The sequence below is a fragment of the Lepidochelys kempii genome, chromosome 17, assembly GCF_965140265.1.
Source record: "Lepidochelys kempii isolate rLepKem1 chromosome 17, rLepKem1.hap2, whole genome shotgun sequence".
In the NCBI taxonomy this organism is placed as follows: Eukaryota; Metazoa; Chordata; order Testudines; family Cheloniidae; genus Lepidochelys; species Lepidochelys kempii.
Genome location: NC_133272.1, coordinates 4587809 through 4613838, shown reverse-complemented (window position 1 = coordinate 4613838; position 26030 = coordinate 4587809). Strand labels below are relative to the sequence as shown.

The 26030-nt window shown below is 46.7% G+C and overlaps 1 protein-coding gene across 2 annotated transcripts in view; it reads right to left on the bottom strand.

The window, feature by feature from the left end:
* Positions 1 to 26030, bottom strand: part of RPH3AL (rabphilin 3A like (without C2 domains)) — a 132871-nt gene that overhangs the window by 25937 nt on the left and 80904 nt on the right. Inside the window, exon 9 of one of the 2 annotated variants that reach the window (XM_073316016.1) lies at positions 20626 to 24257. The exons of the other annotated variant lie outside the window; for it this stretch is intronic. Coding sequence (XP_073172117.1) covers positions 24223 to 24257 — 35 coding nt within the window. The 3' untranslated portion in view covers positions 20626 to 24222. Of the gene's footprint in view, positions 1 to 20625; positions 24258 to 26030 lie in introns of those variants that run through there. 2 annotated transcript variants of the gene reach the window in all.

The window sequence follows — 26030 nt, the reverse complement described above, 5'->3', positions numbered from 1 at the left end:
ATTAGCTGCATTTCAGACCTTCAAATCAAAAGAAACAAAAAAATAAGCACAGGATAAGTCAGAGAACCCCAACCTTAAGAGGGCGCTAGTGCCCAGAATTGTGTATAGGAGGGGAAGTGTTCATGAGATGGTCTCTCTGTGAAGATGTGGTCCAGGCTACACAAGGCTCTGTGAAGCCCTGTGGTGTAGGAAGACAGCCAGCTTTTGGTTTTTAAACTAGGAAATGTTTCACACATAGTGACTAGACTGCCGCTTGGATGAACAACTGGCCTCTGTTCTTCTGAACGCCTGCTCTACTACTCAGACACAAGCTGCATTTGCCATTCAGAACGGGGACAAACGCCCTGCACTACCTGGACAGAAGACGCTGATCCCATTTTGCTGATTTATTTTACAAACAAGAAAAGGGAAATGAAAGCATTGACAAAATACATTTGCAGATTAAAGTGCACACAGTGTGGCTGGCGAAATACAAGCATCTCTGCCAAAGTAATTAACCTTATGCAGATTTCTACAACAGCCTTTGTGACTAGCTAACACCAGGAGAACCTGCCTCCCTGGAGACTCCAGCCCCTGTGCTTACCATTCAGATGCAGCTCCGGATTCCCCTGTGCCAGCTCTTCTCTGCCACCCCAGCCCTTTCCTCTGACCTCTCCATCTATCTACAGGGCAGCAATAGTAGAAGGGTCCCAGACTTTCTAACAGCAGGGTTTGAACTCGGGACCCACAGTGCTCTCTGCAGGAGCCTCTGGCGCTGAAGGATTCAGTCCCTAGCCGCTGCAGTGCTCTTCGATCTCTTATGAGGACAAAGAGCCCATCTTCTCCTTGTGTGGTTATGCAATCTTCACCCACACTGGCCACCCAGTCCCGTTTGTGAGGGTGAGAGAAAGGTAGCTCAGTACGCAGGTCCCACGGAGACAGTAACAGAGCCAAGGCAGTGCCGTTGGAAACAGGGCAATGCTGGTCCATTGGGAATTGGACCTGAGACCCACTCAGTTTATTCCACACTAGATATTATTGAAATACAGCAGCTTCACCCGCAGTGCAAGTAACCCCAGTGACCTTCAGGGGGTGCATGTAGCCTCTCTCTCACCGCTGCCCCCTTCTGTCATTTTAGGTGCATCTGCTGGGTTGCATGGGTTAGTCTGAACAGAGCAGCTGTCTGCCAGTCCCAGGCCTTTCTGGTGCTCTCATCCAACACTGGCTGTTGTGTCTTCCCAGTCTAGCCTTGGGCGGGCAGACCCTTCGCATAAGCCATGAATCTCTTCCAAGAGATCACATCCTTCCCCTACCCCCACCCCCGCCATGCTCACTGGCTTTCAGTCTCCCACAGGCAGCACCCACACTCGGGGTTTGTTTTCCTTTTCGTCCTGCATTGCAGCTTTCAAAGGCAGAACACACCCAAATAAAAAGCAAGCCTCGTAAATGCATCAGTCTTTCATTGCGCACAGAGGCACTGATCAGCAGCATTACTCGTAAGCCTGACAGCCATACAGATAGAGCATCTGATTCTGGCAGCATGCCACCTGGGGAGCATTCAGCACTAAGCCAGCCAGTTGGAGCCTTGATTAAGTGTTAAATAAACATATACAGTAGATTTTGCTTATTAATAATGCCTCAGATGCCAGCAAAAAGTTGCCATTATCCAGCAGTTGCTAAAAAGTGGAAGGCAGGTTTCTGAGGCTGCAGTCAGGGAAGGAATCTCTGGGATGTACCTTCCCTGGCTGCAGCCCCACGTTTGCCTGCAGGCAGGGCAGCAGCAGGGAAAGGCAAGTTTGTTATCAAACCCATTTTTCACATTGGAAACTGCCACTTTTCACATGGAGAAACTGAGGCACACAGAGAGAGAAGAAAGTGACTTAACCTCTAGGTCACACAGGGAAATCAATGGCAGAGCCAGGAACATAACCTCGGGATCAGAGGGAAGGGATGGAATGGGATGTTGTTGCATGGACTCCTTGGCTCATTTGTTGAATGGCTCCCTCTGACGTATTAACTACATTGTGTGTAAGTTACCTGGTCTGTGTGGGTTAAACAGCATGATGGTTCTGCATGGGAGCATGTGGAAGGAAATGATGCAATATTTAGCAGTTAAAGCTGAACGGGTGGGAGTCAAGATTGCAGGATTCCTCGCCCTCCAACCCTTTTGCTCTCACTTCCCACCTTAGCAAAGCAGCTGCCAGGGTTCATAGCCATGCAAGAGAGTGGGCAACTCTGCCTTCTCAATTGCTCCGCAGCTGGTAAAACATGGAGGGGTGGGGTGGGGGAGACTGACTGTGAGAACACACAAATGATCTTCACTGGTCTTATTACACTTCAATGGCAAGCCAACAAAAAAAAGGCTGTACCAGTGCAGCACTGTTGTTGTTTCTCTTTATAAAACACTCATCATTCCAACCCCGCAGCCTCAAGCAGGGACAGATTGGGAGTAGCGATCAGATGAATATCATTGTGCAACTGCCTGCAGAATAATAAAACAGCCTATAAACCATTGCGACGGTACGACAAATGGTAAGTGAGAGACAGAGCCTCGAGCTTACTAGTTCAAATCCAGCTTTGGCCAATTGTTTGGTGACCCACATGTATTATTTAACATATTTATATTGTAGTAGTGCTTGAAAGCCTCAGCCAGTGCCCACATAGCGCTAGGCGCTGTACAAAACAGTACAGGACCATCCCTGCCTCATCTAATGACTTGGGTAATTCTCAGCTCGCTTCCTAAGGGAGGAATGCCCTCATCAAAAAACATGTAGGCCCACAGCACTATAATTGTCCAAGAGGACAAGGCAGACTAAACACCCCTCCTAGTCTTAGAAGAGATGCCATCAGAGCACGGCTGAGGCACTGTGTTCTGTGTTTGTACAGTGCCTAGCCCAGGGTTGGTACATGACTGGGGATGCTCGGTTCAGCAGTAATACCATAGGTGGAGCAGTGTGTGTCATTGCCCAGGCTGTCCTTGGGTAGGGTTGCCACCTCTCTGCTTGCTGGTAACTGGACCCCCAAGACCCTGACCCTGCCCTGCCTCTTTCCCCAAGGCCCCGCCTCCATTGCTCACTCCTCCCCCCTCGCTGGATAGTGTCCATCTCCCACCCACCCTAGCTAGGCTCCCTCTGCTCCGGGGCTGGGATGGGAGCTGCTGCAGCCTGACAAAGAGCCTGCTGAGCAGGGGCTGGCATGGGTTAATGACCAGGCACCTCCTGCCTCCCACAGTAACCAGACTTTCGGTGTCCGGCCAGTACATCTGACAGGGCACTGCCTGGTCCCCTTTTAAACTGGATTTTCTGGTCAAAAACCAGGTACGTGGCAATCCTAAATGGTATGCAGACACAGAAGTCAAATCCTGGATGGGAGGCAACCCTATAATGTGCTGTGGAGAGCAAGTAGTCCCTTCCTGATGGCCCAGGATCCCAGATTCTGAAAACTGCCGCAGGAGCAATCACCACTCCGGACTAGCCTGAGCCAGCCGGCTGCTCCCACATAAAGAAGTAACATCGAACAAGCTCAAGCTTCAGCAGCTTACTCTTCATGCCACCCATGACCAGGCAATCCTGCAATAGTGAGGCATAAGGGAAAATGCCAAGGTGGCGGGGAGCCAATTGAAATAGAAGCCATTTGAGGTCAAAATCTAGGCCTAACCAAGTTTCGTATTTAGTACCTTTTACGCCAAGGCTCCCTGGTGATGTGAATCATGCAGATCCCTCACAGGTGGAGTTAGAAAGATGGATACTCTTCATTTGCACTTTTTAGCTTATTTTCCTTCCCCCAAGGCACTGCCATAATGGCTGTTTCATGACTGCTTCGCAGCACATCATTCTGGGTGAGACTGGCTGCCTGAAAGCGATCTAGAAATGACACTTGGTCCCCTTGCTGCCCTCAGGAGCATTTAAACCAGGGCCCGAATGCAAGCAGACTTTCCAGAACCTGCCCCTGAGAAGATTCCATCTTGTGGATGAGAGAGAGAATGCAGAGATGGCAAAGCAATGGGCTTGTCCATTAGCGTATGCAGCTAGTGTCCCTTTGCCTTGCTATCTCGCACTGGGGGTGGGAGTGGAAAGGTGGTGGTACTCTTCCATGCTTCACCCACAATATTAGCTCCATCCCCTCGAAATGCTGAAGTGAGATGGTAGATTGTGCCAAGGTTCAAAGGTTCTGCAGGGCCACCCACCCATGGTGTTTAAATGCACACTCAGGCTCTGCTGGGCTCCAGGATGCAGCTACCCGTCTATGGGGCACAGACGTCCCATTGGGAAAGGTGGTTTCAATTCCCCCTCACTAGAGCTCAGATAGGCCCTGCTGGGCTTCATGAGCTTGGCTCCTTGACCAGGAGAACACAAAGTAAATGGTGGAATTCGACTCTCTCTATGGTCTGACAGCTGCTTAAATCAGGGGGGTATCCTGTATATTAGTCTGGATTCTGGAGGGTAAAGACAAGTGTGTTTAGAGACGTGGCACAGGGACTACTCAAACAGTGCCACCGCTTGCTTGTGCAATGCTAGTAAAGTCATTTCAAAGCAAGGCAGCACCTTGGGGCGGGCACCAGCCACAAAGCAGCTAATTCTCATCCTTCCTCCCCAGCTTCCAGTTTAATCAGCAAGAATCTCAGCGTCTAGAAGGCAGTTCAGAGAGCAGCCCCTGCTGGGAAACGAGGCTGCTCTGATGGGAAGTGGGAGGCCACTGATGATTAAAAGGAATTTCATCTGGCAGCAGTACTGGGCTAATTACACTGAACTATCCCAATAAGTAGCAGTCAACGGAGCCTTGAGAGCACAAAACCTCATATCTCCCCTCCTCCCCCATCCCCTTCACTAAAAACAGCTCTAATGAGGATGTAATTAATAGAAAAAAAAAGTCTCAAACACAACATAATAGCTATTTACACTGATTAACCTTAAACAGCTTGGAGCCCTGACAGGAAAGACACCCCACACCCCAGTAGAGCAAAAGCTACAGGGCAACATGAAAGCCCATTGAGTTAGTACAGCCTCTCACCTGCAGGCCACTGGTTCAAAGGGAGCGCAGGCCAGCAGTGACTGAACCGTGTTACCATAGAGAGCTGTTTTGTGGCCTACAAGACAAGCCTGGCAGCTCTCATTCCAGTTCCTGGTCATCACATGTAGCCAGATCCAGTGCTACAAGTGGCACCAGCTACATGCCTTTTGGAAGTCTCATCAGGGAGGCCAGTGGATTCTCCTTCCCCCCCACCCATGGCCCTAGCAGTGATCCCTCCCGGTGAGGGGCTGCAGCACTTGGGCGGGAGCAGGAGCAGCTTGCACCACTGCTGCCTGTCCTTTTCTGGGGAAAGATCCTGAACCTTCTCCCTGGAGTCAGAATGGCAGCGGTATTAAACCAGCGTGAGCAGAGAATCAGGCATCAAGCATGGGCTTCCTTCTCCAGGACCATCAATCTGGCACCTTTCACCAGCGTGAGATGGCGTTCAGCCGTCATGAAAGGAGGGGATCACGGGTGAAGGTAGGAAACTGGCAGGCCAGCCTGGTAACATGTGATGCTAGAGAATTGACTTGAGGGGACATGGTGCTTTAACCTGCAATTCCTAGGCAGACTCTCCAGCCCAGGCTGATGCAAACTGATGACTCATTATCATTCTACCCTACAAACCACAGACACAGATTTTTGTCTTTAAAGCTTGCGGCTAATATTAAGCAGCCATCCTGATCTTGGGCTGTCTCTGTGTCTCAGGGAACATTCTGGCTATAAGACTTTTAGTATTAGAATATTTACAATACATTCCTCCCCTGGAGCAACTAGATTCCAGCAAAAATGATGGAGCTGGAGAGCTGGGGCGGGGGCATCTGACTGTCAGGGTTAGCAGGTGCTAAAAGCAGAGATCAGCCCTCTGCATACATGGGCAGCTAGGAGAATCTGCACCGAGCTTAGCAATGGTTAGGCCTCTGCCCAGCACCCAAGACTTGCAGATCCAGAACTGTTTCCATAAGAGCATCAATATTTTATTTTCCCAAACCAGATGTTAAAGCTAGTTAAAGTGTCTGAAAGGCAGAGGAGAATGACAGCTCTTTGCAGCCCATTTCCCCAGGTGACTTGCCATTCTTCGTGGGCCATTGCTATTTAATAGGCAAGCTTAAAGTACAGGCTTGGTTATATTTTTTGCAAGAGGTAGAAAGATCAGATCCACATGCACAGATTTTCCAGCCTCTCAAGGTGAGGGTGAAAGAATTCCCTTCCCAAGCAGCTTCTGATTTTGTACAGCCCATTTCTACCCATGCAGTTATCTGCGCATGCAGGTGAACAAGCCTGGTGTTTTGCACACACAGATCAGGCAAGCTGGCTGCTTGACTGCACAACTTGAGCATCCACAACTCTCTATAGTTTGTAGCAGAAGGAGATGCAGCTAGTGGACCAGCTGAGATACAACTGAAGGGAGTTTTAAACTATACCACCGCTCCCAACAGGAGTTGGGCTTTTATAGGTGAAGGCAGAAGTCAGCTCTAGGAATCCTGAAGCTAAGAAAAGGTCACATCCTATAGTCCAATGGTACTGAGCTATTGTTTGGGGGTAGCTAATTAACATTATGCACTGTCCAATGATCTTGATCTCCCTGCTCTTTACAAACACTGATTAAGTCTCAAACACTCTGGCAAGATGGGTACCAACATTTCACATATGGAGAAGCTGCAGCACAGAGAAATCAAGTGACTCTCCCCAGGTCAAACAGCAAGTCAGTGGCAGAACGAGGAACAGTATGCAGGAGTCCTGCCTGTCAGTCCTACGCTGTAACCCTGAGACAAACATAGAATATCAGGGTTGGAAGGGACCTCAGGAGGTCATCTAGTCCAACCCCCTCCTCAAAGCAGGACCAATCCCCAATTAAATCATCCCGGCCAGGGCTTTGTCAAGCTTGACCTTAAAAACTTCTAAGGAAGGAGATTCTACCACCTCCTTAGGTAACGCATTCCAGTGTTTCACCACCCTCCTAGTGAAAAAGTTTTTCCTAATATCCAACCTAAACCTCCCCCACTGCAACTTGAGACCATTAATCCTTGTCCTGTCCTCTTCTACCACTGAGAATAGTCTAGAACCATCCTCTCTGGAACCCCCTTTCAGGTAGTTGAAAGCAGCTATCAAATCCCCCCTCATTCTTCTCTTCTGCAGGCTAAACAATCCCAGTTCCCTCAGCCTCTCCTCATAAGTCATGTGTTCCAGACCCCTAATAATTTTTGTTGCCCTTCGCTGGATTCTCTCCAATTTACCCACATCCTTCTTGTAGTGTGGGGCCCAAAACTGGACACAGTACTCCAGATGAGGCCTCACCAATGTCAAATAGAGGGGAACGATCACATCCCTCAATCTGCTCACTATGCCCCTACTTATACATCCCAAAATGCCATTGGCCTTCTTGGCAACAAGGGCACACTGCTGACCCATATCCAGCTTCTCGTCCGCAGAACTGCTGCCTAGCCATTCAGTCCCTAGTCTGTAGCTATGCATTGGGTTCTTCCGTCCTAAGTACAGGACCCTGCACTTATCCTTATTGAACCTCATCAGATTTCTTTTGGCCCAATCCTCTAATTTGTCTAGGTCCCTCTGTATCCTATCCCTGCCCTCCAGCGTATCTACCACTCCTCCCAGTTTAGTATCATCTGCAAATTTGCTGAGAGTGCAATCCACACCATCCTCCAGATCATTTATGAAGATATTGAACAAAACCGGCCCCAGGACCAACCCCTGGGGCACTCCACTTGACACAGGCTGCCAACTAGACATGCTCTCTTAAACCTATGTTTGTAGGGGGCTTCAGAGATTCAAGATCAGGAAGTCTGAGCAAAATCTTTCAGCAGGTCTAAGAAGCTCCCTGTTGACAGGTTTTCTTCTTTTAGGGTCTGGAATGAAAGGCTTCGCTTTAATGTGAAAGTCAAATGGCAAACAAATTCTGCCATATAGAATGACTGCTATGGCATCAGCTTCTTCCATCTCAGTTATGGGTGGGATTTTTACCACTGGCCACACCACTGAGAATAAAAGGAATGAGCAGAGAAGGGCAGGCTGGGCACTGACAGCCCCTCTGATCTTGCTTGTGTGTACGGAAGGGGGAGGCTGCTTTCTGAAGGGATCTGCAATAATGGTTCTCTCGATGTGCAAGAGACTAGTAGGAATACAAAAGAAAACATCGCTGCCATTCAGCCCACAGGGAATCAGTCTGATCAGAGCCTCGGGCTAGAGCCCTGTACAGTTTGTACAGCTCTGATGCACGCCTTTCGGAGGTGAGCAGTGTGTTGGCACCTTGACAAAGCTGTACAGTGCATCATTTGGGAGGAAGGCAGTTAGAAAATATTGCCACGAAAAGGGATCGTGGTCTGGAGCCCTGGATATCCACCCAACTGAGTGTAGAACCCCCCACTTCCCTGAGGACATGAGCCTGTGAGCCAGAGGGTTCAGGCTAGTTTGGGACTCTGTAGGGACCTCTACAATTAGATCTCTGCAGACCTAGCTATAACAGGTGCTTATCACATCCCTCTCCCAACCACTGTAATATCTGAGCACTTCACCGTCTTTGTACTTATTCTCACAACATCCCTGTAAGGAACAGAAGCACTGCATTACCCCCATTTACAGAATGGGGCACAGAGACTAAGCGACTCACCCAAGGTCACACAGGAATTCTGTTGCAGAACAGGGAATAAAACCTGGGTCCCAGGCTAGTGCCCTAAGCCCTGGACCATCCTTCTGCCTGCCACACCCATCACAGTATTGAAGCGCTCACTTATAAAACTGTAAAACGCCTTGAGAGAAGATGTAGGGCGACAGGCTGCCTCCACGCATGGGCTGGATGCAAGAGCCTCTGCTCAGCTGACATCACCAGCTAGCACCAACCACACTCTCCACAGCCACAAACCTAAGTTCTACGTTTTGAAGGCAATTGAACAGAATCTGCCCCATAGCTGGGAGGGTTAATGGAGCTGCTGTCCAGTTACTGAGGTAACGCCACTGGCTTCATGCCACCAGCACCAATAGCACCGAATCCAGCCCCCGTTTATGTTGTGCTATCACTGACAATAAACTAGAGCCCTTTCCTGCTACTTGATGCCGCCACTTCTCCCCCGTACTGTCACTTTCTTCACCCTGGAGCCTCGGCACAGACGCCAGCAGCTTGGGGACTGCGTGGTCCAGGCCGCAGGTGTTTGCTAGAGGTGTGCTGAACTGCTGCAGTATGCTACGCTCAACTCTGCAGCAGCGGAAGTGTGTGTGTGGGGGGGGGGAACAAGGGGGGCAGGGGAACCCTGGAAGGGAAGGAGAGAAGCATCACAGGCTAGATTGGAGAGAGACATCAGGGGAGCAAAGGAACCAGCAAAGGGAAAACAGGTTCGTGGGGCAGAGGGGAACAAGTCACAGCCAGTGTTTCTAAAAGCTAATCTGCCTCCACAGCTTTATTCCAGGGCAGAGGCACAGGGTATTCTAATGAGGATACCTTGAAAGCAAACAGTCATTAAGTCAGACTGTCTCAACCAGCTGCTAGACCATCCTGTGTTGCTAAAACCTCCACCCCAGTTGGAGCCCTGCTATATAGGAGGGAGATCCAGATCTGATAAAGGCCGAGAACCACTGTATTAAGGAACAGACCCAGACAAACTGTATTAGTAAGGTTACGATCTTATCACAGAGGTCATGGAAGGCACAGATCCGAGACTCCTGAGACCGCCATAACTTCAGCCTGCAGCAGCTGGGAGCTGCAGGATCCCCTGGAGCTCTAAGCAGGCAGGCGGGGGGAAAAGACCCCAGAGCTGAGCTCCCCGTTTTGTCACGGATATTTTCTTTATTGCCCTTGACCTGTCTGGGACTTTTACTAAAAATATCCATGACAAAATCTTAGCCTTAGGCATTACCAGACTGGGAAAGTGAGGTTTATTGGCTGCATCTAGATTACACTGTAAATTGGGGGCAGATCAGAGAATAGAATCCAGGAGTCCAGACTCCCAGACCCCTGCTCTTTCCACTACTACAACACATACTAACTTACAATCTAACCTTTACTTTAAGGGTTAATAGTTCCTCTTATGCATCCACCCCATACTTGCCTCTCAGCTATGCGCCTGTTAGTAAGAGGTCCATAATGCCCTGTGATGCAAAAGGATGCTAGACACATCCATCCTCTTTGGAACTTAAATGGATTTAGTAAGAAGTCTGCTGTCAGTTACAGAGGATACAAAGTCCACTGAATTTATCGGGGCTGCAGCAGATGTAGACAGAGCCAAATTCTGTTCTGTCATAAAATGGTATTAAATAGACCATTTACATTAGGCTTAATCAATTTCCAAGAATAAGTTACAAACCGGCTAAGAATGGTTTGCACACAGAGGGGCCATCTGCTGCTCTTGGTTGCTGTAGATCTGGCGTGACTCCATAGGGGTCAAAGGCATTATTGAGTATCGGGGGTAGCCGTGTTAGTCTGTTTCCACAAAAACAACAAGGAGTCCGGTGGCACCTTAAAGACTAACAGATTTATTTGAGCATAAGCTTTCGTGGGTAAAAACCCCACTTCTTCAGATGCATTGGATTATTCTGCATTTCCACCAGTATCTGAGAGAACAGAATTTGGGCCCTGGGTACAAACCCCACACTTAGCAACTAAGGCCTTTATTTATTCCTCCCTTTACATTATCAATGGAGAATGTGACCAAATTAACTTAATTATTTAGCCTAAAATCAGAGCATACAAGGAGTGACTTGCATATTAGGCTTGGCTAGTTCAGGATCAACTCTGCCCTGCTGAACTAAGACAGCTTCAGGAATTCGAAAATACAAATATTTCCAGCAATAAAGTACCAGAGGGCCAGATTCCCATCTCCATTTCACTGGAGTCTGTTAATTTTGGGTAAATTGCTTCAGATTTACATGGCTGTAATAGTAGAATTTGGCCCTTCAGACCTGGTAGCGTCTAGTGCTGATGCCAGTCGTTTTTCAGCAAGAGTTTCTTTCTACATACTGCAAGGAGCTGAGCCCTACAGCCCCAAACCAGCAGAGCATTTAAGCACAACATGACTAGCCCCACCGAAATCAGTGCCAAAAGACAAGCGTGTGTATTAAGTGCTCTGTTGGACTGGGGTCACAATGCCCAGCACCTGGTAGGATGAGCCACAAAGATGGAAACCAAGTGATCTTAGCCTTTTTATTTTTAATCAGAAAATAATTGATCTATTGATTAAAGGGACTACAGAGAATGCCACAAAATGCTTACAGGTGCAGGGTGTGTGGGAAGAGAGAGAAGTGGAATTAATGAAGGCTGTTCATTGTGCACAAGATAAACGTAATGACAATCAAAATGCCTTTCAAATGCAACTTGCTTCTTCCAACCCCCCACATAAATACAAAATGCCACCCACTCCTGAGTGAAAAGCAAGCACCATTATCCATCCATGATTATCTGAACAGCTTTATGTCACACAGAAAGAGGGCAAAGAAAAAAAATGCTATTGATGAATGCAAATAAATCCACAGAACCTCTGCAAAGCTCCACCACATGAGCACCTAACCTCCTTCTCCAGGGGATTTGAATTAATTTACTCCAAGGTGCAACTTGCAGTCAAACTGGAGCAGAGCGCCAACTTTTCATGCTACATAATATTCTCCAAGGGACACATGGAAAAGCAGCTCAGGAGATGGAAATGTTAAAAAAGCAGCATTACAGTACATTAGCTTTGGATTTTTACCATTAAGATAAGAAGAAATATTTCTCCCATGAAAGAGGCGGAGTGGGATGTGTATAAATATTTGTGCGCGTGTCTCTGATGCTAAGCTTCACTGGCAGACACACATCTTGGTGTTCTAATCTTTAAACTGCAGCATGGCTCCATGGGAATCAGGATTTCGGGTTTATGTGACTGCATCATTCGAGACTCACCCTTTAAAAAAAAAAAAAAAAGAAACCAAAAAACTGTCACCCTCCTGAAAATTCACCCTAAGGAACTCACTGTGTGTCCTAGAATCCCACCTGCCTTCTAATGGATGGAATTGCTCAACTGTGTGTCATATGGCCTCTGCAGTTAATACTGGAGAGTCTCCTTTAGCTGAAGCAGGAGGAGCCTGCGCTTTTGGAACAGGAAGATCTAAGTTCTCCTCCTGTTTCCCCCATGACATTCCTAATAGCCCCTCCATGTAATCAAAAGGTGGAGCCTCATGTTGAGGACAAGTCCAAACTGGGAAACTTGAGCCAAGTGACAATCAGTTCCCCTATTATCAACCCCAGATTCCCCCTCAAAGCCATGAATTTTGGGTCAAATCAAGGACAACTGGGTTATTCACACAGTGCAGAGTCCAATGGCAGCTGGAAATGATCTGCGTGCTAAACTAGGAGAAGACTTACTTGGATAAATTAGAGTTAAGACGCACAGGGAGGAGGAGATTTCACACAGTCTAGCACCAGACTGTGTCTACACAAGGCAGGGGGACTGGCAGAATTTGGGATTAAATTTACACTGTATGAAGTTAAACCGTTGCCAAAGGGTTACATGGACCCTCTTGTTTCAGTATAAGAATGGCTTATTTTGGTTCAGTTAAGCCTGTTCCTAATCAGCTTCAGCAAAACCAAAATAAGCCACTCTCATACTGCAACAACTCTGTCCATACTGCCTTTAGCATCAGTTTGGCTAGAGAGATTTAAATTCACACCTGAACTTATACCAGCATGTTACATGACTCACCATTCTGGAGCACCCCTTCTGGTCAGACCCAGTGTTGCAGCACTTCTGCCTCTGTGTCCCCACTCTGATCTTATAGATTCATAGATATTTAGGTCAGAAGGGACCATTATGATCATCTAGTCCGACCTCCTGCACAATGCAGGCCACAGAATTTCACCCACCACTCCTAAAAAAGACCTCACACCTATATCTGTGCTATTGAAGTCCTCAAATTGTAGTTTGAAGACCTCAAGGAGCAGAGAATCCTCCAGCAAGTGACCCGTGCCCCATGCTACAGAGGAAGGCGAAAAACCTCCAGGGCCTTCCAATCTGCCCTGGAGGAAAATTCCTTCCCGACCCCAAATATGGCGATCAGCTAAACCCTGAGCATATGGGCAAGATTCATCAGCCAGATACTACAGAAAATTCTTTCCCGGGTAACTTGGATCTTACCCCATCTAAAAACCCATCACAGGCCATTGGGCCTATTTACCATGAATATTTAATTACCAAAACCATGTTATCCCATCATACCATCTCCTCCATAAACTTATCGAGTTTAATCTTAAAGCAAGATAGATCTTTTGCCCCCACTACTTCCCTCGGAAGGCTATTCCAAAACTTCACTCCTCTGATGGTTAGAAACCTTCGTCTAATTTCTAATCTAAATTTCCTAGTGGCCAGTTTATATCCATTTGTTCTTGTGTCCACATTGGTATTGAGTTTAAATAATTCCTCTCCCTCTCTGGTATTTATCCCTCTGATATATTTATAGAGAGCAATCATATCTCCCCTCAACCTTCTTTTAGTTAGGCTAAACAAGCCAAGCTCCCTGAGTCTCCTTTCATAAGACAAGTTTTCCATTCCTCGGATCATCCTAGTAGCCCTTCTCTGTACCTGTTCCAGTTTGAATTCATCCTTCTTAAACATGGGAGACCAGAACTGCACACAGTATTCCAGGTGAGGTCTCACCAGTGCCTTATATAACGGTACTAAAACCTCCTTATCCCTACTGGAAATACCTCTCCTGATGCATCCCAAGACGACATTAGCTTTTTTCACAGCCATATCACATTGGCAGCTCATAGTCAACCTATGATCAACCAATACTCCAAGGTCCTTTTCCTCCTCCGTTACTTCTAGTTGATGCGTCCCTAGCTTATAACTAAAATTCTTGTTATTAATCCCTAAATGCATGACCTTACACTTCTCACTATTAAATTTCATCCTATTCCTATTACTCCAGTTTACAAGGTCATCCAGATCCTCCTGTAGGGTATCCCTGTCCTTCTCTAAATTAGCAATACCTCCCAGCTTTGTATCATCTGCAAACTTTATTAGCACACTCCCACTTTTTGTGCCCAGGTCAGTAATAAAAAGATTAAATAAGATTGGTCCCAAAACTGATCCTTGAGGAACTCCACTGGTAACCTCCCTCCAACTTGACAGTTCACCTTTCAGTAGGACCCGTTGTAGTCTCCCCTTTAACCAATTCCCTATCCACCTTTCAATTTTCCTATTGATGCCCATCTTATCCAATTTAACTAATAATTCCCCATGTGGCACAGTATCAAACGCCTTACTAAAATCTAAATAAATTAGATCCACTGAGTTTCCTTTATCTAAAAAATCTGTTACTCTCTCAAAGAAGGAAATCAGGTTGGTTTGGCACGATCTACCTTTTGTAAAACCATGTTGTATTTTGTCCCATTTACCATTGACTTCAATGTCCTTAACTACCTTCTTCAAAATTTTTTCCAAGACCTTGCATACTACAGATGTCAAACTAACAGGCCTATAATTACTTGGATCACTTTTTTTCCCTTTCTTAAAAATAGGAACTATGTTAGCAATTCTCCAATCATATGGTACAACCCCTGAATTTACAGATTCATTAAAAATTCTTGCTAATGGGCTTGCAATTTCTTGTGCCAATTCTTTTAATATTCTTGGATGAAGATTATCTGGGCCCCCCGATTTAGCCCCATTAAGCTGTTTGAGTTTCGCTTCTACCTCAGATATGGTGATGTCTACCTCCATATCCTCATTCCCATTTATCATGCTACCATTATCCCTAAGATCCTCTTTAGTCTTATTAAAGACTGAGGCAAAGTATTTGTTTAGATATTGGGCCATGCCTAGATTATCCTTGACCTCCACTCCATCCTCAGTTTTTAGCGGTCCCACTTCTTCTTTCTTTGTTTTTTTCCTATTTATATGACTATAGAACCTTTTACTATTGGTTTTAATTCCCTTTGCAAGGTCCAACTCTACTTGACTTTTAGCCTGTCTCACTTTATCCCTACATATTCTGACCTCAATAAGGTAGCTTTCCTTACTGATCCCTCCCTTCTTCCACTCCCTATATGCTTTCTGCTTTTTCTTAATTACCTCTCTAAGATGCTTGCTCATCCAGCTTGGTCTACAACTCCTGCCTATGAATTTTTTCCCCTTTCTTGGGATGCAGGCTTCCGATAGCTTCTGCAGCTTTAATTTAAAATAATCCCAGGCCTCCTCTACCTTTAAACCCATAAATTCTTCAGTCCAATCCACTTCCCTAACTAATTTCCTTAATTTTTGAAAGTCAGCCCTTTTGAAATCAAAAACCCTAGTTGCAGATTTATTTTTGTTAATCCTTCCATTCAGTTTGAACTGAATTAGCTCATGATCACTTGAGCCAAGATTATCCCCTACAACCATTTCCTCTATGAGATCCTCATTACTCGCCAAGACCAGATCTAAAATGGCATCCCCTCTAGTCGGTTCAGCAACTACTTGTTGAAGGAATCCATCAGCTATCGCATCTAGGAAAATCTGAGCCCTATTATTATTACTAGCACTCATCCTCCAGTCTATATCTGGGAAGTTAAAGTCTCCCATGATCACACAGTTTCCATTAGTATTTACTTTATTAAAAACATTAAAAAGGGCTCTATCCATATCCAAATTAGATCCCGGCGGTCTATAGCACACCCCAAGCACTATCCTAGGGGAGGCTCTAATAGTTTTCTTCCCCAATTTAATTATTGCCCAGACAGACTCAGTCATATCCATTTCATCGCTTCTTATTTCTTTACATTCTATCTCATCATTGATATACAGTGCTACTCCACCACCTTTACCTTTATTTCGGTCTTTCCTAAACAGCACATACCCTTCAATACCTGTAGCCCAGTCATGACTACTATTCCACCAGGTCTCTGTTATACCTATAATATCTGGTTTCACTTCCTGCACCAGTAACTCTAGTTCCTCCATTTTGTTACCTAGGCTCCTTGCATTAGTGTACAAACATCTTAATTTTTGCTGTTTGGCCTCACTCACATTCTGTACCCTATTAGGCACGGTTATTTTACTACCAGTATAACCTATTAGACTTGTATCTACACTGCCCTTCCTCCTACCTACAGCTGTATCCACTCTTACTTCATTTTCTTTCCACTCTATGCTAAATTCTGGCGTGGAGATTACCTGGACATCTCCCAACCATCTCCCCCAAATTCCTAGTTTAAAGCTCTCTTAATCAGTTGTGCCAGCCTCCATCCTAGAAGTCTATTTCCTTCCCTACTCAGATGAAGTCCATCCCGAGAGAACTGTCCTCTATCCATGAATGCCTCCCAATGGCCATACATCCCAAAGCCCTCCTTATAGCACCACTGCCTAAGCCATCTATTGATAGTCATAATCTTGTCACACCTTTGTTGCCCTTCTCTAGGAACAGGCAAAATCCCACTAAAGATCACCTGAGCCTCAATTTCCTTAAGCGTCCTCCCCAGCCTAACATAGTCTCCCTTAATACTTTCCAGTGAGAATCTAGCCGTATCATTTGTTCCCACATGAAGGATAATTAGGGGATTCTTTCCCGCTCCCTTTAGAATCCTTTTTAACCTCAGGTCTACATCCCGTATCTTAGCACCTGGAAGACAGCACACCCTCCTATTTTCTGGATCAGCTCTGGTTACAGGCCTATCTATTCTTCTCAATAAAGAGTCCCCAATCACATACACCTGCCTTTTCCTAGTGACGGTGCTATTCTCCAGTCTATCCCCTGTTCCCTCTGGCTGCAAGTTTTTTCCATTCCCATTCTCCCTTGTAATCCTTTTTAACCCATCCTGTATCCTCCTGGGGCTCATATTTGGTGTAATCTCCATTAACTCTTCCCCTTTTCCTATAGGACTAACCGCTCTTCTCTTCTTCCTTGCCCTGTCACCTTCAGTGACTACCTGCTGAGCCCCTTCTTCATTTTCCAACTCTGCAAACCTATTCTGAAGCTCTATTTCTCCTTCACTAGCCCGTCTTTTCCTCTGCCTAGTTCTTTTAGTCACATGCTTCCACTGACCACTTTCCTCACCCAGTCTCCCCTCAAAATTCCCTAGTCCTGCTTCCATCTGCAAGTCTGAGCTTTTCCCTTCAGATACCTCATGTCTTTGCTCCATAATCTGCTCAAACCCCTTCCTAAACTCTACCAGACTTTCCACCTGCATCTCCAAACCTCTGATCTTTTCCTCCATCAGCTCTATCAGACGGCATTTCATGCAGACAAAACTCTTACCAGGTGCCCCCTCCAGGATCATGTACATACCACAGCTTCCACATCCAGTCATCTTCATTGTGTCATCTGCTACATGGGTCACTCCCACTGCCACCTCTGAATCTGTCATAGCCTTCCCACCTTCTCCTCCAACAGAACTCCCACTCAAACTCCCCTGTTTACAGCTCTGTTTGCTAGCTCCTGTGACAGCCTCTGCCAGTCAAATCACTTTAAAGCATCCAACCCCTTCCAGAGTAACAGAGTCCCTTAGTCCAAGTCAAACACAGTATTGTGGAAAGGCATGCCCCAGGGTGCCCACTCATGGGCTTGGGTGGCCCTGCAGGCACCTTGCCTCAATTTCCAAAAATAACTCACAGCTGCAGTCTTTAAAATATCATCCCCCTTTTCCTGGACTCTAAACAGCAGCCGCCTCCCAAGAGAGGCCCTTTAGCCCCTCTTCAGTTCAGAGTTTCACAGCCCTGCTCCTGGGGACTGTGTCCCAGCTGAGTTCTTCCCCCCAGGCTAGCAAGATGGCTCCCTCAGAAACTTTGGGCTGGGAGCCTCCTTTTGATTCACTTGCCCTGTCAGCTAATCAGTCTCTTAATCCTTCCCAGGTGGGCCTAATTACCCACCCCTACACTTATGTGCACTGGCTGGGCCTCATCCACTCTACAAGGCCCCAGGCCCATAAAGCAACAATGGGGGGGAAAGGAGTAGCCCATGGCTTCCCTCTCCCAGAGGCCGACCGCTCCAACAACTGCTTCAGTTATTTCCCAGCCTTAATCTGCCTCCCTGGAACCATGGAGCCAGCTAAAGGGCCTCTTGCTCTGAAGGCCAGTGATCTGTTACAAACATCAAAGCAAACCTTGGGCCCTGCGGGACTCAGCTTTCAGACCCTTCTTTACAGGCAGGCTCCCAGCGGCAACAGCCTAACCGCTGGTGCCTGGGTTCCAACCATTTGGGATGGGGCCTCGTCTACCCTTCCCCTCACGGCATCTGTCAGGCCACAGCTCTCAACCACTTCTGAGCTCCAACCTGGCTTCTTGCCTCACCTGAGAAGATCCTGTGCGCTCACCCCCAACCTCTGGGCTTCCCTCCTCTTAGTCCACCCCCCCACAGCTGTTCATCCTTTTTTCTTCTCTGGCTGCCCTCTCTCCTCAGACTAGCTACAGCCACAAGAAACCTCCTGCTCTTCCTCAGCTAGTCTAGCCTGCCTCTTCCCTGCTGGGGATTCTGACAGGGTTTCCCTGCCCGGGACCCTGCCTCCAAGCTTCCTCTTCCTCCTTTTAAGTCTCACACAGTGCATAGGTGCAGTGACATAGGGCTAATTGCACAGGGCTGGCTGGCCCAAGCACGTCACTTCAGCTCAATTCTCAAAGGCATTTAAGCCCCTGAGTTCCACTGTAATCAAAGGTATTTAGGTGCCTAACTCCCACTGAGGATTTGGGCCTTGGTTTCCCTGTCCCTCAGTTCCTCATCTGTGCAATGGGGATAATAGCAGTGCCCTGATAAATACATTAAAAGGTTGTGAGGTGCTCAGATACTGTAATGATGGGGACCATAGAAATCTGTAGGAGATTCCCTTTGTTAGTCAATCTTCAGAGTAAAGGCTGCATCTTTTTCCTCAAAAGCACCATGAACATTTATGGTGTGATTTAAATATTAAATGCTACTAACAATGATGATGATCTGGGCTGCCTTTGAATCTGTGACCAAGTGCAGATAAAGTGAGAATGGCCACACTGGGTCAGACCAAAGGTCCATCTAGCCCAGTATCCTGTTTTCCAACAGCAGCCAATGCCAGGTGCCCCAGAGGGAATGACCACCACAGATAATCAAGTGATCCATCCCCTGTCGCCCATTCCTGGCTTCTGGCAGAGGCGAGGGACACCATCCTTGCCCATCCTGGCTAATAGCCATTAATAGACCTATCCTCCATGAATTTATCTAGTTCTTTTTTGAACCCTGTTATAGTCTTGGCCTTCACAACATCCTCTAGCAAGGAGTTCCACATAAGCCATTACTAACACCACGTGCCAGCCAGCCCCTGCTGTTTTCCCTGCGTTTAACTGCAATTCTTGTTTGCAGCGCTGGGTCTTGTTTGCAGCGTAGCCACTTTGGTCCCCAGATATTAGAGACACAGGTAGGTGGGGTAATATCTTTCAGTGGATCAAATTCTGTTGGAGAAAGAGACAAGCTTAGCTACACAGAGCTCGTCTTCAGGTCTGGGGAAGGTACTCAGTGTCACACTTCACTTTGACTGGGCTCTTGTGTTAACTTCTTATTGGTCCCACCTTGTATTTAGCTGTAACACTCTGAAGACAAGCTCTGTGTAAGCTCAAGAGACTCTCTCTCAACTGTAGAAGTTGGTCCCATAAAAGATATTACCTCACCCACCTTGCCTCTAACTGCAATGTAAGTAATGCCCTCAGCAGCCAGTCAGTCAAACCCACCGCCTAGCACGCTTTCTACCGCACGTACCTGTGGAGACGAGGAGTGTCATCAGAAGAACGTTTTTCATACTGGAATCGAAGCAACTGATGGAAGCATTGGATAGAAACTGAAAGGAAAGGCTGCATGTAAAGGAAGAGAAGAGGAACCTTACAAGAAATGCCAGGGCCTGGGATGGTGACCGACACTTCACACCCTGCTACTGTGATTGAGAAATGATCTCATTTGCAGAGTTAATACTGGGACTTCAATTTACAAATGAACTATAAAAGCTACCCAGAGACTATCTGCCATTTTAAGGCAATAATGGTAATCACCACCACCTGTATGTGTTAAAATGGAATAGTCAAAAAGCTCTGATTGTCAGCCTGTTGTCTTCAGCACCTGATTTATTAATGAGCACTCACAAAACATGCATTAGGGTTGCCAACCCTCCACGATTATCCTGGAGTCTCCAGGAATTAACGATTAATCGTTCATTAAAGATTATGTCATGTGATGAAACCTCTAGAAAGACATTCAACCAAAATTAGCAATCCTAGTTGGCAGCCCATTTGCTTCAGCATGTTAAGTAACTATAATATATACGTGGGGATTTTTTTCAACCAGATTAGATCCTGAAGCTTCACTGCTTTAAAATGAACAATGAGGGAAACATTTAAGTTTGGTAGTTCACGGCCAGCATTTTCCCACCTCAAAGATGGCAGAACTGACTCCCCTCTATACTTGACCTCATGGTGAAAGGAGGGTGAGGGAGGAGGGGAGAATTATAGGAGCTGTATAGTACTTGACAAGCTGCATCCTCAAGTCAGTGACAGCACCCAAGCACCATCATCAGAACAATCGCAACAGCAATTTGCAAGATGAGTTTAAAACGGAAAAGCAAAACAGGTATTAAAAAGCCATTTGAAACCTTGAAATTAAATGCACGGTGGGACAAAAAACACACATGTGTATATCTAGCTATATAGCTTTATTGAACAATACTGTAGATGTTTCTTGGTGGAGAATATTAAATAGACCCTAATTGCCAGACGAGTGACAAGCTTCACAAGGCCAAGAATGACGACTCTTTGCAGACTGGCAATTACTGCTGTATTATGCTTAGTGCTTTCAGCAGAGAAAGAAACTCTACAAAAAGGCTAAAAATGTACCTGTGGATCAGCTTCCATTGCCCCATTTAGATATCTAAGAGGTGGGAATACAGAAAACAGGACCTTGAGGTTCAGCATTCTTGTTAATTACCTGTGATTCACGAGCCCGGTGCTGGAATTAGCTCCCTGCTGGAAGCAGCCTGAAGATTTGAAGAATATTTGTAACTTGGGAACAGAGAAATTTTGTATTATTTCAGGAAGGCCAGGCAGTTGGTGCAGCGTCAAAGCTTTATTATTTCCAATTCTAAAATGTTACACAACACGATGAGGGAAGGGAGGGACACACACAACAACCTATTAAATGGAGACCCATTCAGATTCCCTTTCCTTCCCTCCCCACCCCCCAACTAAAAACACAGGCATTGTTACAAGTTATAAAGAAGATAAAGACCTGGTTGAAGACATGTAAACACACATTAGGGTGAAGTACACCTTTGAGATGAAAAATCTCAATCGTGAAAAGTATTAGCACGGAGTTGTGCATGTCTGCATACCGCATTTGAATGGGTGGATGTCTACACTTCAAGCTGAAGATGTAAATTCCAGTTCAAGGAGCATGCTAAAAATAGAGCATACTCACAGTTGTGGGACAGTTGCCCTGAGTATGTATGTGGGATCGCAGACTGGTGCTACAGCAGCTATCCTCTATTTTTAGCATGCTAGCTTGATGAGAGCTAGTGCAGGTATGTCTCCTTGAGCTGAAATTTACACTTTCCAGCTCCAAGTGTAGACATATCGACAATCGACATGGATTGGGCCTGGGTCTTCTCTCACTTGAGGCCTGGATCCAGTATCCACTTCAACAGGTTCCAGATCCGACTCTGAATCAGGGACAACTCTGCTGAAGTCAACAGAATTACACAGGTGTGAGCAAGGGGGGTGAATAGGGTTTTGGGACAGTATCAGCCTCACGTCTGTGCTTAAGCAAGAGTGTTTCACAAAACAATGTTAACTGAAGCATTTTCAGGATTTAAAGCAACCCAACAAACCAGTGAGGAGTATGTCAGGAGTAAAACATCCACCCTGTAGTGCTGGCGATTTATATGTGCTGGTGAACAAGAACCAAAAAGCGAAAGTGGCTGTGAAACACAACAAAACTGACTCGGCGGTTTTCATTGTCCAAGCTGAGTGAAGTATAACAAGGACACAAACAGAATGGATGGTGAAAAGGAAAATTTGATTCTGCCTTACTAACGCAAAGTGGTGGTAAATAAGAAAGAGAAGGAAACTGGGTTCTAAAAATCTGGGGTAACAGTTTCAAAAGTGCCCAAGAGACTTAGATGCTTAAGTCCCATTTTCAGAAGTAACGTAGGCACGTAAGGCCAGATTTTCAAAGGTATTTAGGCACAAGAAGATGGAGATAGGCGCTTTTGAAAATCCCATTTGGCACCTAGGCGTCTATCTACATCTTTAGGTACCTAAATACCTTTGAAAATCTGGCCCTACATGTCTTAGTCTCATAACCCAGACCAAAAGTTAAAATGTCCATCCTGTAGCACATCACCCCAACAGGCAGCACAAACAGCAACAGCAGGGTGCTTGGTTGGATGCAAAACCACTTGGGGTTGGGAGCCCCAGTACCTGATCTCATTTATCTTTATACTATAGTCATTTGTAAAATCCAATGTGTGTATATGTACATTGCAGGGTATTTTCCTATTAAAAACAAATATTCTCCCACCACCCCAACCTCATATAAATACCCCAATTTCTGCAAGTCTGCTCCTCAGGAGCAACCCTACAAAAACAAACTGATATATAACTCTACAATCAATTAATGAGCTGGGAAGGAGGAGGAGAAATTGTTTAAACTGATCAGAGTGGCTAGTTTACAAAGGGGAAGGTGACTCACTAGTGGCAGTGAATTGCTTTTGAAGTGATCAGTCGTCCCTGGACAGCACTCTTTGGAGTCTCTGGATCCCTTCGGAATATGTGCCTCATACAAAGCCCTCTGAAGTCAACTGAAGGACTCCCATTCATCTCTGGGCTTTGGCTCAGGCCTTAAAATGCTTGATCACTTTATAGGAGTCATGGGCTTGGCCTCTAGGCATCTGCCAGACATTGGGGAAGAGTGTATAGTTCAGAGAAGAGGTGGGGATGGCACCAGACTAGCAGCTCTCTCCAGGTTAGATCAATGCCAAAGACCCAAATATTAGCATGTAAGAAATTGCAGCCAGACAGATGTATGAGATCTGGGGACAGCAAGGAGAAAACACAGACCTGGCTCCTTCCACCTTCACAAGGGAAAGTAGCTTTCTTTTTAGAGCACATGGCTGAGCTGACTGCCCAGTGCCATCCAGGTGCCATCAGGGCATGAGTAGGACTCTCCCACTAAAAGGTAAAACACACACCGTTGGCAGCACAGAGAGAGGCTGCTCACAACACTGACTTCAACACACCAGAAACTGGAAAGGAGAGGAAACATCCTACCAGAGACAGATTAAAGGAATCGCACCAGCGATCCTCTTCCACAGCTCCCTTCCTCTCTAAATAAACAACCATCCCCAGGAGGCAGCCATGTTAAGAAGGTCCCTTGGAAGGGAGGAGGATGGAGTGTCATCACACCAGTTAATGGGGATACCCAATTAAAACAGTAATAAACCCAGCAATAACTGTGATGATAATACTCAGGATGGAAACCTGGCCCCATGGAAGTTGGTAGCAAAATTCTCATTGACTTCACGAGAGCCAGGATTTCACCCTCCCCTCTTAGGGAAGTTCACCCAGTGCAGAGAAGCAGCACAAAGCTACGTGCCACTCACACGCTCTATTTCAAGGGCTTTCCTGGGCGTCAGTGACGTGCAGGCCTGTGTGTGGGGGTGAATCTCACATAGTGCTGTTCACCTGTGGATCTCAAAGCACTTCACAAAAAGCAGGCAGAACTCTTTTACAGAAACCATTTACAGGCGAGGAATCTCAGTCACAGAGATGCACAACGTGATTTGCTCAAGGTCACTCAGCGGCCCAGGAATACAACACAAGCATCTTGACCCTAGTTCAGTGCTCTCACCACGCTGCACTGAGATGTCCTTACCAAGGTGAGTAAGTGCTGGGCTCTCCATTGTATGCTGGGGGGGGGGGGGAATGGCAGGAGGGGTGGAGAAATGAATCTCAGTAGAAATACTAATACATAGCTGGCTGGTTACTATGGTGTCACCGTCTCCCTTCCTCACTCAGAAGAGCATCCCTCCAACCCAAACGTTTCCCATTCTCCTGCAGCCAGCAGGAGGCAAAAACAAAAGCAGGACAAACTACGCCGAGTGAACAGCAATGTCTCTTTCCAGCCAACGGCAAGTAAATTAAGGTCCCCGTGGAATCATGGCGACTCAGAAGCCACAGAATGCTGGGGTTCGCTCCATCCGTGTGGAGAGTACAAGACTGGATGTGTCAGACAAGCGTGTTGGATCCAGGTGAAGCAGTGAGACATCGACTCCCATCAACACCAGGGACTCGGGTGGATGCGTCGTTTGCCTTTGAAATAAATAAAGACAAAGATTTGGTAGGCTGTGGGAGGGGGAGCAGCTTGACACAATTATTTTGTGTTGCTTTCACCTCCTCCGCGTCATTTGAAAAGCTCGCTAGGAACAGCAGTGATGAGAATGACTGTGGATCATTACCGGGGGGGGGGGGGGGCTGCATCAGCAGTCTAGCTCCATTAAACTTTATTAAAGGAAGCAGAGCTGAGGAAGGAGAGAATGGGTGAGAAAGAAAACAAACAGAAGGGTTGCTCATGGAACAGGAGAATTGGTTGAGCTGCCTTCTTCACTGAACTCCTGGGAGGTGCCAAGCCTCAATTCCCAGGGTTTCAAAAGGAATTTACGATGTCCAGCACTTTCATAGATTCACAGCGTTTATGGCCAGAAGGGATCATTAGCTCATGTAGTCTGATTTCCAGCATATCACAGGCCATTAAATTTTACCCACATACCATTACATTGAGCCCATGTGACTTCAGTTAGACTAAAGGATTTCAGTCCTCAGGAGAGTAAGCTACTGTGTGTGCCACAGAAGAAACTGAGGTTCCCTCAGGCCCCTGTGATGGCATGAAATTGATTAGATGAGATGTACCCAGACGATGCTAGCAGGCGACTTGCCCCACACTGCAGAGGAAGTTGAACCCCCACGCCAAGATCCCTGCCAATCTGATGGGGGGGGGGGAGATTCCTTCCCAGCCCCACATCTGGTGATCATTTTGACCCTGAGGACGTGAGTAAGAGACATCAGCCTGACATCTAAGAAAGAGAACGTTCTGTACCACCTCACATTGGCCCATGCCAGCAGTGTTCTATCTCCAGCTGTGGCTGCACCCTGATGCATCAGAGGAAAGCGACCCGCCCACACCTCCAGCAGATTACATCTAGCTAATTGTGCACTGGGGAAAAAATCCTTCCTGACCCTTACAGGCAACTGGCTCAAGCCCTGAAGCATGAGCTTTGATTATAGTTACTGTCTTAATCAGTCAATTTGGTTCTTTCTAAGGCGCAGGGATGAAGGGAATGAACAGAGGGATTCACAGACTCCACAGCCAGAAGGGACCACTGCAACCACCCAGCCCGACCACCCCCAGCCATAGACCTTCTCCTAGAAGTTGGATTAAAGAGCTCCATCTTAAAGACTCCAAGCCACAGGGAGTCCGCCCCCTCCCCTGGTAAGCTGTTCCAATGTTTAATTATCCTCACAGCTAGGAGACTGCATCTTATTTCAAGGTTGAATGCCTCTGACTTCAGCTTCCAGCCATTGAATCTTGTTATGCCTTTGTCAGCAAGGCTGAAAAGCCCCAACGATCAGATCTCTTCTCCATGCACAAGCACCTACACAGGGTGAGCAAACCACCTCTCACCCTTCTCTTTGATAAACTGAATAAACTGAGCTCCTTAAGCTTCATGTCGTACAGCTTGATTTCCAGCCCTCAGATCATCTTTATGCCCCTCTTCTGAACTCTCTCCAGTATTTCCACATCCTACTTCAAGGCCCCAGACAGGGAACAGTATCCCAGTAGTGGCCTAACCAATGCTGTGTAAGGAGATCACTTCCTGCCTCTGCTTGATAGTCCCTTTTACACATCCAAGGACCACAATACCCCTGTTAGCCACAGCACTGAGAGCGCCTCCCCTTCCCCTGCTGGACCCCGAAGCCCAAGCCCCCCCGCCGCCGGCACATGGCCCCCCAGTCCCCGAGCGCTGCGTGAGAGGTGTGACTCCCCCCAGTCCCTCCCGAGCATAGAATCATAGAATATCAGGGTTG